Below are 13,553 nucleotides of genomic sequence, written 5' to 3' on the forward strand. Positions count from 1 at the left end.
CTCTTGACAAACTGCTCATCCACGATCCAGTCTGCCCTTTTAGTTCTTGTGTTACAAATTTCAGCACAGTTCATAAGAGTATTTTTTTCTAAACCTAACGCATGCCAAATATCTTTGGTATGAACATCATTCCTGACGGGCTGACGCTTCTTTTTAAAAATAGAGAAGTAGGTACAAGTTGATCAGGGACAAAACTGGACTTTAAGCATTCTGCAAAAGCCAAGCTGGGTCAGAAGATAATTCTACTCATACGTGACCATCTGAGCAAGCCAAGAAAAAAAAAATGTCTTCCTAAGCTATTTGTAGATCCTTTGGATTTAAGTTTCCCTACAGGTGTCTTCCTCTGCTGCTATGTTTTGACGCCTATATAAACACACAGAGATTTGAGGTCATGCCCATTCAGAAACCAGGTTATGCAATATAATTTAAAAGTTGAAAAATAAGAGAGAAATGGGAATAAGAAGCTTAGGCTTGATGAAATCCAGGCATCTGGCAAAACAGAGTCTCCTCAGAGACCGCCGAGAAAAATGATGTAACAAAGATGACCTGAGAAACCTACAGTACGGGACAACATTCCTCACCTCTGTCAGTTTTATTGCTGACGTCAATGCCTTGCTTCATTGTCAGACTGATAAGAGATGTGTCACAGCTTCACAAAGTGTACTGCAAGCGCTAACAGCTGGCAAGTGGGAAAGGCAACCACAACGGGGATGATTTGTCACTGTTTCCATTGTAAATCCATGCTATCGGGGAATCTGAAGTGACATGTTTCTGTTCTCACGTTGCATTTAGAGAATCCCAACCAAGAAGGAAACAAGTTTTCTTCCAAAACAGAAGCTGCACTGGGCTTTTAGGGCTCCCTGAATGCTCTGACGATGAACACAGTTATGCATCTAACGCCTTCCTCCACTGCCAGTCCGTCTGAGGATGGGCAAACACTGATCAAACAACTGTCACCCAGTTTTCTTTTATTATCTAATGTTCCCCACAGGGCTTCCATAAGATATCAGGTCTGACCTCCGGCATGCCACTGAAGCATCCTGAAGGTGCCACGAAAAGGGGATACTTACTCCCAAAACTCTGTGACAGGAGAGGTGAAGTTAGTGGCATTCAGTGATATCCAGAGCGTTTTGTTCTTCCTGAGAGTGTCTTCCACGCAGGTTGGCGTGTTCCACTTCTGGTGGCAGTGTGCCCACGGCAGGACGCTCTGGAACGACTGGAACAGGTAGTAGAGTCCCCAGGCCAGGATCACGATGTAGTACACGTTCAGAAGGGACACAATCACTATGGAAGCATAACCAATTCCTGGCGAGAGGGGGAGAGAAAAGAAATACGTGCAGACATGACAGCCGCTTCTTGTTAGGGCACCTTGTTGTCTCATGGAGCTGCTGCTATTTGCCGCTGTGTTATGGAATTGTATCTCGCGCTACCACTCCGCTGTTGGAAGCTCAACTCAACTTGATCACGGATAAGCACAGACCTGCCACCATCTCTGACTAGCACGGGCACTCAGGGTTGAGTTTCTGGCTGTGGTTTGCTGACATCGGAGGGGAGGTCTGCAGGACGCCTACCCAATGTAACACTAACCCGCCCATTTCAAGTTTTAATAAAAAGAAATCAAGGCACCATGCTTTGCTTATTTGAGAGCTACACCATCTCACATCTTAGGTACCTACTTGGGCAACATCATTCTCACCACACTGTCCCCTAAGCCAGCTTCCTTGGAGGCAGCTCGGCTGGGCAGCCCCTGCACCACCCACACTTATCAACTGGCTCGGCTCAGCCTACGTGCAAAAAAAAAAAAAAAAAGAGACAGTTCTTGAATAAGTTTAAAGGAAAATTCCAAAGCTATCAATGTGAAAGCTGGTGTTTCTGCCCCAATTCCACTTGTGCAAAGGAAACATTGTATTTGTAGCTGTTACGGTTAATTAGATCAATGTTTAACTCTGCTATCAATATTTGACGATAAAAAAATGTTCCCTGTTTGTTTTTATAAGCAGGGTCATGGGCAGATACGGGCAAGTCCTACACAAGCTCAGGAGGTGGCGGAATGCTGTTCTGGTGCAGGCTTTAATTAAACATCACAACTGTTCTCCTGAGCCTGGTATCTCTCTCCCAGCTCGGCAGTTTAGCTCCACTGGCAGATTCATACTACATCGTAAATCAGAAGTAGTCACTATTTTTTAAAATACAAAATAAAAGGACTGAAAAAGTCCCATTTTCTGAGAATCTTTTAGTATACCGAATGTTAATTTCCAAAAAGCTTACAATGTTTGCCATTTAGGAATAACAAGGGGAAAAAAAAAAAGAAATTTCCTTTAAAAACTTAGAGCAATCTCTTACAAGAGGACGAAAAGCCTCTGAGGTTCCCTTCAACATCACTGTGATAGCTACCCCGGCACCTGGGATACCTGCCTCATATTTTACAGTTTCAAACCTTATTGCAACAGGAGTCTTTACCATCAGAGACTATTTTTATGCCAGGTACAAAGAACCAAAGCTAGTGCTCTTTATTCTGTACAGCTGCATCTCATTCAGGATATACAGCTAGTCACATTATTAGAGCTACAGTTTCTCTTTATGGATGCCTGGGAGATTGCTATTTAAACAAGGAACATTCCTTCCTCCTCCTCAAAAAAAAAAAAAAAAAAGGCTTCATAAAAGTGTGAGGAGGAGGAAGAAAATGGAGCTAAAGCAGCACAATTACATCAAATTCAGCAGCGTTCTGAGTACTAGGTGGGAGTGTGAACCGTGGAGAAAGCCCTCGCTTCTGCCTGGGGTGACATAAGGGGAGGGAGATGCCTGGAACAGCGACGGTGGCAGAGCCAGGGACACATCAGAGTGAAGTGCCCACTCCTTCCAAGCGGGATTTGAAGAGTGCCCCTCCGTTTAGTGTTGTGGTTCCAAATGATTCTGCCTGTGCTGGCCAGCTGTGAAGTGTAATCTATACATAAGACAGGCATCCTCAGCAATTTTTCTAACCTGTCTTTCATCTTTCATTCTAGTTAACTTCCATAGCAGCATTCATGTAATTCCTGTGAGCAGTGAGTGGTTCTTCGTGCGCTGGCAAAGGCCCTCGAACACCAACACGCCTGGCTGCCGGGACCTCCTCAGTTAAGATGAAAGTCCTGTTCCTGAATCCTACCACAAAATGCTGCCCAGCTTTTGGCTGTGTCAGTAACAGAGGGATGACGCCAATGATGCCCACGTGGCAGAGGGAGTTTGATTTCCAGACCAGAATAATATTTTGAAGTTGCTTTCGCTAAGGACGTGTAACAGTCTCTGGCCTTCCAAAACAACACTTTCTCTGATACCTGTGAATAAAATGTGCAACTGCCTTTTTAAAGGCATAATATGCAATTTCTTCCTTGTTTATCGGCAGTTCTGCCAGTTAACAAAATGATAGCATCAGAATCAATACCTTACTTTGTCCTTCAGACTCTCTGACTTCTACCTTTCCAGGAAACCAATATCGTACCCTCAACTACTACAGTAAATAGCTGAATTAATGGACGTGGGGGGAGCAGTGGTGCTGCATATGGTTTACACAGGTGTCTTGAAGCAGTAAAGCACAACAAGATGTACTAACCAGTGAATATAGGGCAGATCTTCTCCCAGCATGTAATTCCACCTTCAGAGGTATACTGTCCTAGCACCACCTCCAGGAAAAACACGGGAAGACCTCCCCCAAACAGGAAAATGAAATAAGGTATAAGAAATGCACCTGTTGAGAAAATGTAAGAGTACAAAATTGAGATTAGTTGAGTGACTTTACACAAGATAGTCTAAAAAGTGTTAACGGATATATATAAACCGAGAAACATATTTGATATTTTAATATCAGTATACAATAATCTTATTCTGGGGTATTTTTGCTCATATTCAAACTCCACAAGTGGAATGGGTGTATGAAGCTGGAAAGGGCATTTTCTTACCTTTTTGAAGTGAAAATCTGCAATAACAATGGGGTTAGGCACACAACAGTTTCATGTGTCTCAGAATGCTCTTATTCTGAAATCCACAGGCCTGAAATTCTACTGGTCTATATTCATGGAGTATCTTTTGGTTAAAACTCAGACTCAGTTGTAGCAGAAGTAAAAGAACAGAAAAGGTTCAGTTGCATACAATTTTAAATTACTGTTGTTTTTTTCAAAATTAAGTTTTGAGAAAGACTATTAAGTAATAGAACAATCTCTCCCAAAGACTGGTGAAGAAGGCAGAAAACAGATGTGTCATTATTCTTTTTAAAAAAGAGGACGAAGGCGCTGAAAAATAGCAAGCATGAGGCAGACAGATGGACTCCTGAGAATGAAATAAAGAAATACTCACCTCCGCCATTTTTGTAGCAGAGATACGGAAACCGCCAGACATTGCCTAAACCAATAAATCCACCAGCCACGGACAGCAGAAAGTCAATCTTGCTCGCCCACTTCTCCCGCTGGGGCGGCTTTCCTTCCGCCTCATCCTCAGGCCGCGTCCCCGGGCTCTTGCCGGGGGAAGGTTTGAGGATGTCCTTGTGGAAATCTTTCAAGCACTGAAGCTTTTCCTTTGTTGCCATATTTTTGCTTTCTACATAGAAAAAAAAGAAAAAAATGCCCTGCCTTTATTAAACAGTCTTTACTGGTAGAGCTCTCTAAGACTGCGAGAACTGTTTAGCCAAACTCAGCTCCATAAAAACCAGTGCCGCTTATCAGGCTGAGATCCGAAAATACATCTGCTGCCTTCACTGACCAGGAGAGACAAACCACCCGCGGACTCTGGGGCCACCTCTTCGCGGCCAATGCAGTGTAGGGGACAGCAAAGGTTTGACACTGCTGCCTCCCTGCTGGCTGCAGACCACGGGTGTGCAACGACTGCACACTGCACCAGCAAACGGTGTTACCGAGCAAGTGTCTCACGCTGTTTTCATGCCCATAAAAAGGTACAAATCACTGCATCTGATTCCTTCTCAAACATTTAAGTGAAATACAGCAGAACAGTAAATCTCACCTTTCCAGATAAAACCCATTCCTCTGTTTCCCAATAACTTGAACCATCCCGTACCATTTATTGCCTGCAATTTCCTTTCCCTGAAGTATTATAAAGCTTTCAGAAAACTATACATTCATAAAAACTGGAATGGAAAGTCATTTGTTCTAATCAACCTGCAGGAACTGAAGGAATCTTTTCAGTTTATTCCATTTTCATAACTGCACTCTTTTCCCTTGACATCAATAAAGGGACAAAAATAAACCTTTATATTCAATTACTGTCGTATACGCACCTATGCAATTGAATAGTTTGCCAAGAGTGATGGCTCCTTAGTTAATTAAAAAGTCAGCGGCATGAGTCACCTGATGCGAAACCCAAAGCATATTAAATCATAGCTGGTTTTATAATTTATAGACATAATATATGATGTTCAAAAATCATAGATTGTGTAAAAGTAATAACAGAAAGAATTACTCTAACAAATGCCTTTTTATCCAGGATTTTCTAATGAAAACAATTTAGGCATAACATGTAGCTTTTATGTTAACTCAGATCTCAGGCATATGAGGCCAGTTTGCTCCCCACACAACTCAAGTGACTTTAGCTGGATCTGACCAGTTATTTTTGCATAGTGTTTTGATACTGAAAAGCATGTGAAATTTTCACCAGAACTGGGCAAACCAGCAAGTTTATTCCAGACCACAACCATTCCCTGCCTGTACATGTCATTATGGGTGCAGACTCATAAAAAAATCATGCTACAGATTATCCCGTTTGATAGCTGCAAGCCTCCCTTGTGCCCGCTTACTGGTTTTGATCTCTAACCTGATTTAGCTTGTGGCAGTGACCTGAAACCTGAGTTGACATTAGCTCTGCAGGAAGTTTTTAATCCGAACATGATTTTGAGATAGATATGCATCACTGTACCCGTAAATCTTTCCATCCACTACGGAAAGTCTAGAAGGCTAACATTTTTGCAAACGACAGCAGCTCCGTATTCGCCCCATTGACATATTGGTGGCCTTTGCAATACAGTTATTGCGACAGCAGTTGTCTATCAGGCCACGATCTAAAAAAGGACTTTAATCTTCACAATGCTAATCATTATGACTTTCTACTGCTTTTTAAAAAAGGCCACTGCTGATTGCAGAGGTGATATGAGCAACTGCAATACCTTCTTGCCAACAGCAGAGAGAGCTCATAGAAGGAGAAAGCTAATCACAGGGTGATGCATCATCACCACCCACTGCAGGGGTATGAGGGCAGGGCACGTATTCCTCTAAAATATCTCCTATTGGTTACTGTTAGAGACACGGTATTATGAGATAAAGTAGCATAGTAACTGAATAAAAATGGTAGGGCCAGCTCTATAACAGCCTTTAGGCACTTAGTTGCTTCAGGGAATTAATTCACAGTAGTTGCGTTCCTAGTATCATGCATGGAGATGAATGGAGGTGCCTCCAAGAGGGATTCACAGTAGCCGTAACCTCCCCGGAACATCAGCATCTCACTCCAAGCCCCAAACAGGTACCACCCGGCATCATCCCCTGGAGTCATCTCTTGGGGGAGGAAAAAAAAACAAGTAGGTGTAATCGCTTTTCTTCAAAGAGGTACCTACAAGGCGGCTGATGTCCTGCTCTCACTGCAACAGCAACTGAGCATGGAGACAGCCCAATTTCACTTTCTTTTTGCCATTTGTGCTGCTTGAATCCCTGTCTTTCATTTTGTCATAGCCATCAGGCAACAGGCTATTCTGGGCTGAGGAATGGAGGGCATTCGGACTGTCTCTCATGGAAGTTGTTCTTCACAGGGGTTACTGAAATACTCATAAACAGAGGAAGAAAGCGTGCAAAAGAGAGAGCAACTCACACCTAGTGTTTCAGGTACACTCTTTTTTCCCAACAATTTTTCAATGAACTGCTGGGACAGTCATAAACCTGCTTAACAGGGCACAGAGATATACACATTTATAGATCCTTGCAGGATTAAGGTTTGAAATAGGAGCTTAACTGCTCCCCATGGGGACTGATACTGGAAATACTCCGAAACAGAACACTGGGCATGTGGGGAATATTTACGTAAAAAAAAAAAAAGGAGGGGTCGTACAGACATCAGCCACCTCTGAAATGAAACACTCTTCCAGGATTGCAATTTTTTGCAATCTACTTTTACCTTGCGACACAGAGTTCTTTATTTTCCTGCCAGCTCTAATCTTCTTGCCTGCGGATTTACGTTGACCCAGGTGTTACTCAGTTCTACCCAGAATTTGCACGCCTGACCAATTGATTGCATTCTGTAAACCCTAATTCTCCCTCAGACAAGGAGATCACCCTGTGGTTTGTCCTAATTAACCCACACACAAAGTGTGAAACGGTGCCTTTTCAGACTCCTACTTGGTAACTGCATGGGACTGCATTTTAAAAAGGGATTTCTAATTTGTCTTAAGACACCCCAAATTAATGTCCGCACTTGAAAACCTAATTACTGAGTGTAAATTTTGTTTCAGCCTTAGCGGGCGTGTGAAGATGGATCGTGATCTTTCCCTTAGCCCACAAATGACAAATCCTCAAGGTCACGCTTGCTTTTGGGGTGGCCGTTTCACCGTACGGGTGCCAGGAGGTGGGCCACCATGACTCTGTTGCAAGTCACCAGCTCTCGCTAGCGGGGCACGGTACACGGTACAGTACCTGTCCAATGCTTCCACAAAATTAGTAACAGCCCAGTATTACTGTGTATCTCTTATCTAGTCTTGCGAAAATCCCGATTGTGTTTCGAGGGCCAGCAGCTGTGGCTGGCAGGCACGTACCGTCGACCAATACCATAGGAATTGACGCTAAGTGGCCGCCTGGGACTGCGGTCCCAGCCCATGTCACGTTCAAGGGATGTCGGATTTATCCCCCTTTGCTGCCAACCATTGGTGTCCACCCAGCCATTCCCAATTACAGGAACTGTCTACAAAGGCTGCAAGGGTGGGGGGTACGGGCGATTCTCCTTGGCGAAGAAAAGCCAAGAAAATCAAGTTTGTTTAGTGAAAGGCATTGTCTTTTTCCTTAATGGGGTTGGAGTTTCATTTCCTTTAGTTATGTCCCACTGGGTGAGGTTAAAATGGCTCTTAAGGGAAATAGTCTGACAGAGATGCTGAAACAATATGTTGTCACCGCCCAGGTCAGAACCAGAGAATAATAGGTTATTTTTACTGTATCATTTAGTGGGGATGGTATCCGAGATCTAAGTCCATCTGATTCCCCCAAGGAAATATACTGTACGAAAACGCTCTTAGAACCACACAGTCCGAAAGGAGCGATCCAAGTCTGAGGCATATGTCTGCCTCCCAGAGCCACACGTCTGCCTTCCAGGAGCCACATCTGCCTGTGAGAGTACCCCCACCAGGAAGCTCCGGGTGGCCCCAGGAAGCTCTGGCTTCATCTGATGAACATAATACGGATAAATAAAAAGCAGCAGGCACGACTGCCATTTACAGTGTGCTACTAGGCCGAGTCCAGCCAAAACAGCTAGAGCCTGATCCGAAAGCAAGGGGAGAAAGGATCCAGCCTGGGCCAGGCCCAGGATCTGGTCTCACGTACACTGGTACAAACCCTGGTTAACGGAAGATGAAGTTATCAACTGTCAAACCGATGCTGGTAAAATGTGGAAAAACAGAACCTGGGAGCAAGCATGGCTGCTTGGCGCTTCGCAAGCACCTGCTCCCTGGTGGGGCCAGGAGCACCTCAAGGGCTCCTCTCCCGCAGGAGAATCTGCCCCTCGCGCCTGGTGCACAGATTGCCCGATGCGGAACACCCCTGCGATAACCCAGGCTCTCTTGCTGTCCCCCCGTGACTGATTAGTCTTTGGTGCACAGCTGAAAATACCAAAAGCTTAGCCAGAAGCAGAGAGCTTTCGCAGCCCATCTGGCCTGGGCCATCTACTGTGCTACGGCTATCATATCTTTGCACGTACAGCCTGCACCTCAAATAACCCATACCCTTTAAAAAACACTGGCATTGAAATGTTATCCTTCATAACATGAGGAGCAGGGGAAGGTGGAGGCACTGGGCAGACGGATGAGAGATGCAGACGGGGGAAGGCCACCAGGGCGGACAGGAGCTGCTGGTTGTCAGAACTGACACAACTCACATTACTGCTGAACCACTGACTTTTTTTGACAGACAACCCACGGATTACACATCTGAAAATACACTGTTCAATTTCTGCTTTGGGATTACAGTAATGATCCGCTCCAAGCTTCTTATAGCCAGAGACAGGCGACCAACGCAGGGTAACACCTTCCAGGAGGAGCCCTAAGGACAAATTCATCGTGGACGTTACCTCACTTAATAATCTTTAAAAATGAAGTCTTCAAAACAATAGTTTTCCAAATGCTGAGGGAAACACGGAAATCAAAGTCTGCCTGTACACACAGACATGTATTTGTAAATATTTACGCATGCCAAAATGCATGCCCTGTCTTGTGTCTGAAGATCAGAAACCACAGAAAAGGAGCTACTTCTTTTTTGGTCAACGCATGTAAACTTTGAATAGGGATTCAACATACTGAATTGGTGACTAGAATCGCAAATGAACATTTGTTTTCTAGCTCCTTCTTCCGTTAGAAAACTAAAAGTAAAGTACATAGTCGGACTGTCTCTGACCTTGATGGGAATGCTGCCTGAGGAATGCCTGTATGGCTGCACTGCTGATTTTCTGGACTATTTTTGCAGCGTGATGTGTACCACCACTACTTTTGCTTTCAAGGATCCTTTTCTACTAAGTTCGGCCTGTGCAGACTGTATGTCTTGGGCTTCCCAGTGCTCCCTCCTTCTCTTCTATCTCAATGGCTTTTGAAAGACATCTGTTTATCACATTATAATTAATTTTTCTAGCTCTACTTAAGCTCACTGCCTCTTTAGATATTACCATCTCTCTTATTCTTCTGCCTTTTATTTCCGTTTGTATCTTGGAAACCCAAGTCAGCCTTGCTTAAAAAACAGCTTTTCTATATCTGTCAAACTATTTGTGGGTTGTTTTTTTTTTTTTAATTATTATTATTATTTTATATTCATACTCATGAATATTTCAAAATTAGCTGCCCTGATTGCTGGATCAGAGCTGCTCTTCAAATAAACAGCTTCCACTCTCGTTGAGAGCAATGGAAAAGCTGCTATTGATTTCAACAGTAGTAGGATCAGGTCCCGAATAAAACTGCATTTATTATGTTTGGCTCATTTCCTAGGATTACTTGGAACTTTGAAAGCTGCAATTCTTGATGTTGACAGCTTTCCCTCCCTCCCGGAGCAGTGTGGTTAAGCCAATCAATACATGATTAAAAGAAACAGCCCCTTGATCAAACTTATGGCTTTACTGCAAGTCTTTCTGATCTGCAGAAGAAAAAGCCTTTATGTTTGGCAGCCCTCAAGGCCACACCACTATCCAAAGAGCACCTGACTTCATTTATCATCTTTAACTCATATCCAAGTTCTTTCTGCTTCATTGAACAAGATACCTACATTTTCTGAAAAATAAAACCGCTCCCTTTATTGCACACATTGCCTGCCCTCTTCTTAAAAACACCTCTAAAATTCCCTGAACTACATCTCACTATTCTCTTTGTCTTTAATACACTCCTCTTTTTCCCATTACTTTTCCCTGGGTATGGCTATTTATTTAAACATCTATCCATTTGTCCTTTCTTTCTTCTCAGTTTTCCCTCCAGCTTTCGCCATCTCTCTTCTTACTTCTTCATTGGTGCCTTTTCTTTCACTATGATACTTTTTTCAGTCTTCTAAGATTGACTGGAAAATCTGCTACTAAAAATTTTCTAGGAGCAAAACGTACTCCTTTATAAAGCTGAAGTCTATTATGAAAGGAAAGCCCAGGGCTTAATGCAATTTCTTTTTCATCAGTTGTGGTCTGGACAAAAGGTATCTTTTTTTCCCCTGCATACTTTTTTTCTTGCTGGTGTTTCCATTCATGCTCATGAAATGCTTCAAATAGGTACTGTGTCACAGCGCAGAGCTGTTATAAAATCCTGCATCTTCACTCGCATTTCAGCGGCAGAAAATCTGCAGTCACATAATACTCTAGATGCTCATTTTGTTCTGCTTATTTATGTGAAAGAACAAAGCCGTTACAACTAAACCCAGAACAGGAGGAAATTAAAAACTCCCTTCCCGTCGTGTGGGGTGGAAAGGAGGAGAACAAATATCCACAAATCCCAGTGGGATTCAGAGGGAACATGACCCTGACCCTAAACACAGGGGCCGAAGTGAAGATGATGCTTCCCAGCCTCAGAGGAAGAGCATGGGAAGCATCGAAGCAGAGAACTGGCACACTGCATCACACTGGTTACGACTCCATCCTGCTGAAACCCTCTGTGGGCACAGTGTCTCCTGTATGCCAGTGAGAAGCCACGTGTCCTGCGTGGTCCTCCTGCTCTTTCCCCTCCTCAAAGAAGAAAGCCCAAGGGCAACAGGAGGAGACCACAGGGAAGGAGAGCGTGAAAGCAAAGGTCGGCAGAGGCAGGGAGAGCGAAGGGAAACTTCGATCCCTAGTACACCGTACTGGTAATCACGTGCAGGAAAACATCCAGTTAACACACGGTTTTGTTCACGTGAAGCCAACTGCTGACCTAATTTAATGCCTCCGGCTGTGCCAGCCAACAGTCTCCTGACTGTCAATAGGCTGGAAAGAAGCACCAGCTCCTGCTGCCTCCCCTGCCTGCTGCCTCCCCTGCCCGCTCCCTCTGCTCTACCAGCTCTCCTACCGTGAAAGGGAAAAAATATTAATTTAGTGGGTGACACCACCTCTCGAGGCCCTCATCTTTAAGAGAGGGCCCTTAACAAAATGCAGGAGTATATCCAAGTGGTGTGGCAAGGTGATGGCTTTCCAAGCGAGATGGGCACATCCTCGACTCTTCAACCACCTCGTATCCTGCAGTTGTACCGCTTTTGACTAAAGGAACAAGCGTTTTTGTGTTTTGTTTTTGATTCTGAAGGTCTGCTGTTGAGTGGATTGCAATTCTCTTGCAAGTCTAGGTGTCAATTAAACCAGTGCTACTGCCACAAATAAACCACACCAAAATCTATGAGGAATGTCCCTCATCCTGCTATAAAAAAAGCAAAAACCTTTAGGCCCACAAAGCTCATGAACTTGAATAGTCAGTGGTGTGCACTGTGCCTATCGAAGTTTTTGCATGTGATTAATAACATATTGATTCTACATGACACATCTGCGAGGCACTTACAATCCACGTTGATGTCAGACAGCAATCCCTGTGCTACCATAACTGAGCAGTGCCCCATTGCAGGGAAGAGAAACAATAAAGCAGCCATTTAGTGAAGCAAACGTGCAATAAAATGTATGAATTCATTATTTCAAAGTAATTTTTTTCTTGGGGATAAATCATTCCCCCCTCACCTGTTTTTCCAACTAATTCTAAATTTAGCCTTAAATTTACTGAGTTTAGCAATGCTGGTGTTCAGGGTTTTCTCTTAATTGAAGATTACTGTACTTTTTCACCATGTTTTCCAACTAGGTAAAAACCAGACATATGTGTAAGATTACGTGTTTTTGGAAAAACAAGCGGAGTTTTCCATACCCACTAATGACTTTGATCAGCTTTGTAGCCAGGCTGTTGCCATACCTGCCTAGGCCACCTCCACACAAAGCTGGAGTTGTGTTTTTATTGCTTCTATCCCTTCATCTTAATTTAAACAATAACTGAGGGCAGATTTCTATCCCACCTGTGGCAGCTGTTTAAACATGTCGTACAGTACCTTATTCCCACAAATCTAGATCCCAACACCATTGGTGGAGGAGAACAATCCTCTTTCTTCTTCTTTGTTCCCGTGCCCCATCTGCACAACACCTGATTATTTTTTTTCTAGAATGCATTAGTGGAAGGAAGAGTTGTGCAACACGGCACTGTGGGTGGAAAACGGCCAGCCAGCTTGTACCAGGAACACGGCTATTACACGCACGCGATCAGCAGGGTTAGCCTCATTACAGGGCTATAAAGTCCGAGAAGGTTACAAAGCCCCGAGGCCAGAGCCGTGAGCTCTAAAACTTAATGGTGAGAGCGAGCTACTTTTGATTCCAGTCCTGACTTCTCCTTCGTGCTGACAGTAATCATCAGTGAAAATATGAAGCGGTGATGGAAATGAGTTGTACGCTTTTAAGATGTGGAGCTCCGGTGGAGCAACGACCCTCACCGCTGCCCCGCGGTGCTCGGCCGGGCACTGCTGCTCACAGGCCTTCGGCCATCAGAGGTTTCCTAAGCACCCTGAGGTTCAATTTACTGTTTTTGTTTTCTTTCCTTCAAAAAAAAAAAAAAAAAAAAAGGAACAGAAACTTTAAGCATATGAAGTTTCACACAGGAAATGAAATCGAAACTACTGATACGGCAGAGCAAAACAGAGCACGGGGGGTTCTGCAGAAGAGACGCCAAAAGAAGAAGTGGTGAAGCTGACGAACAAGCTCACAGAGAGCGCAACTTTGCAAAACAGGTCGGTGAACTGGATGGAGACTTTCACACATACACACACCAAAAAGCGAAGCTGTGTAGACACTATGGTATTTATTTGCTT

The 13,553-nt window shown here is 43.9% G+C and overlaps 1 protein-coding gene across 13 annotated transcripts in view; it reads right to left on the reverse strand.

Annotated features, from left to right (window-relative positions):
• Positions 1–13,553, reverse strand: part of SLC6A6 (solute carrier family 6 member 6) — a 118,206-nt gene that overhangs the window by 30,120 nt on the left and 74,533 nt on the right. For all 13 annotated transcript variants that reach the window (XM_063348202.1, XM_063348203.1, XM_063348206.1 and 10 more), the window contains 3 exons: positions 4,330–4,569; positions 3,590–3,724; positions 1,071–1,305 (listed from right to left, as the gene is read on the reverse strand). In XM_063348202.1, the coding sequence (XP_063204272.1) occupies positions 1,071–1,305; positions 3,590–3,724; positions 4,330–4,558 (599 nt within the window). In that variant the 5' untranslated portion in view covers positions 4,559–4,569. The remainder of the gene's footprint in view (positions 1–1,070; positions 1,306–3,589; positions 3,725–4,329; positions 4,570–13,553) is intronic.

Source organism: Chroicocephalus ridibundus, chromosome 10 (assembly GCF_963924245.1).
Source record: "Chroicocephalus ridibundus chromosome 10, bChrRid1.1, whole genome shotgun sequence".
NCBI lineage: Eukaryota > Metazoa > Chordata > Aves > Charadriiformes > Laridae > Chroicocephalus > Chroicocephalus ridibundus.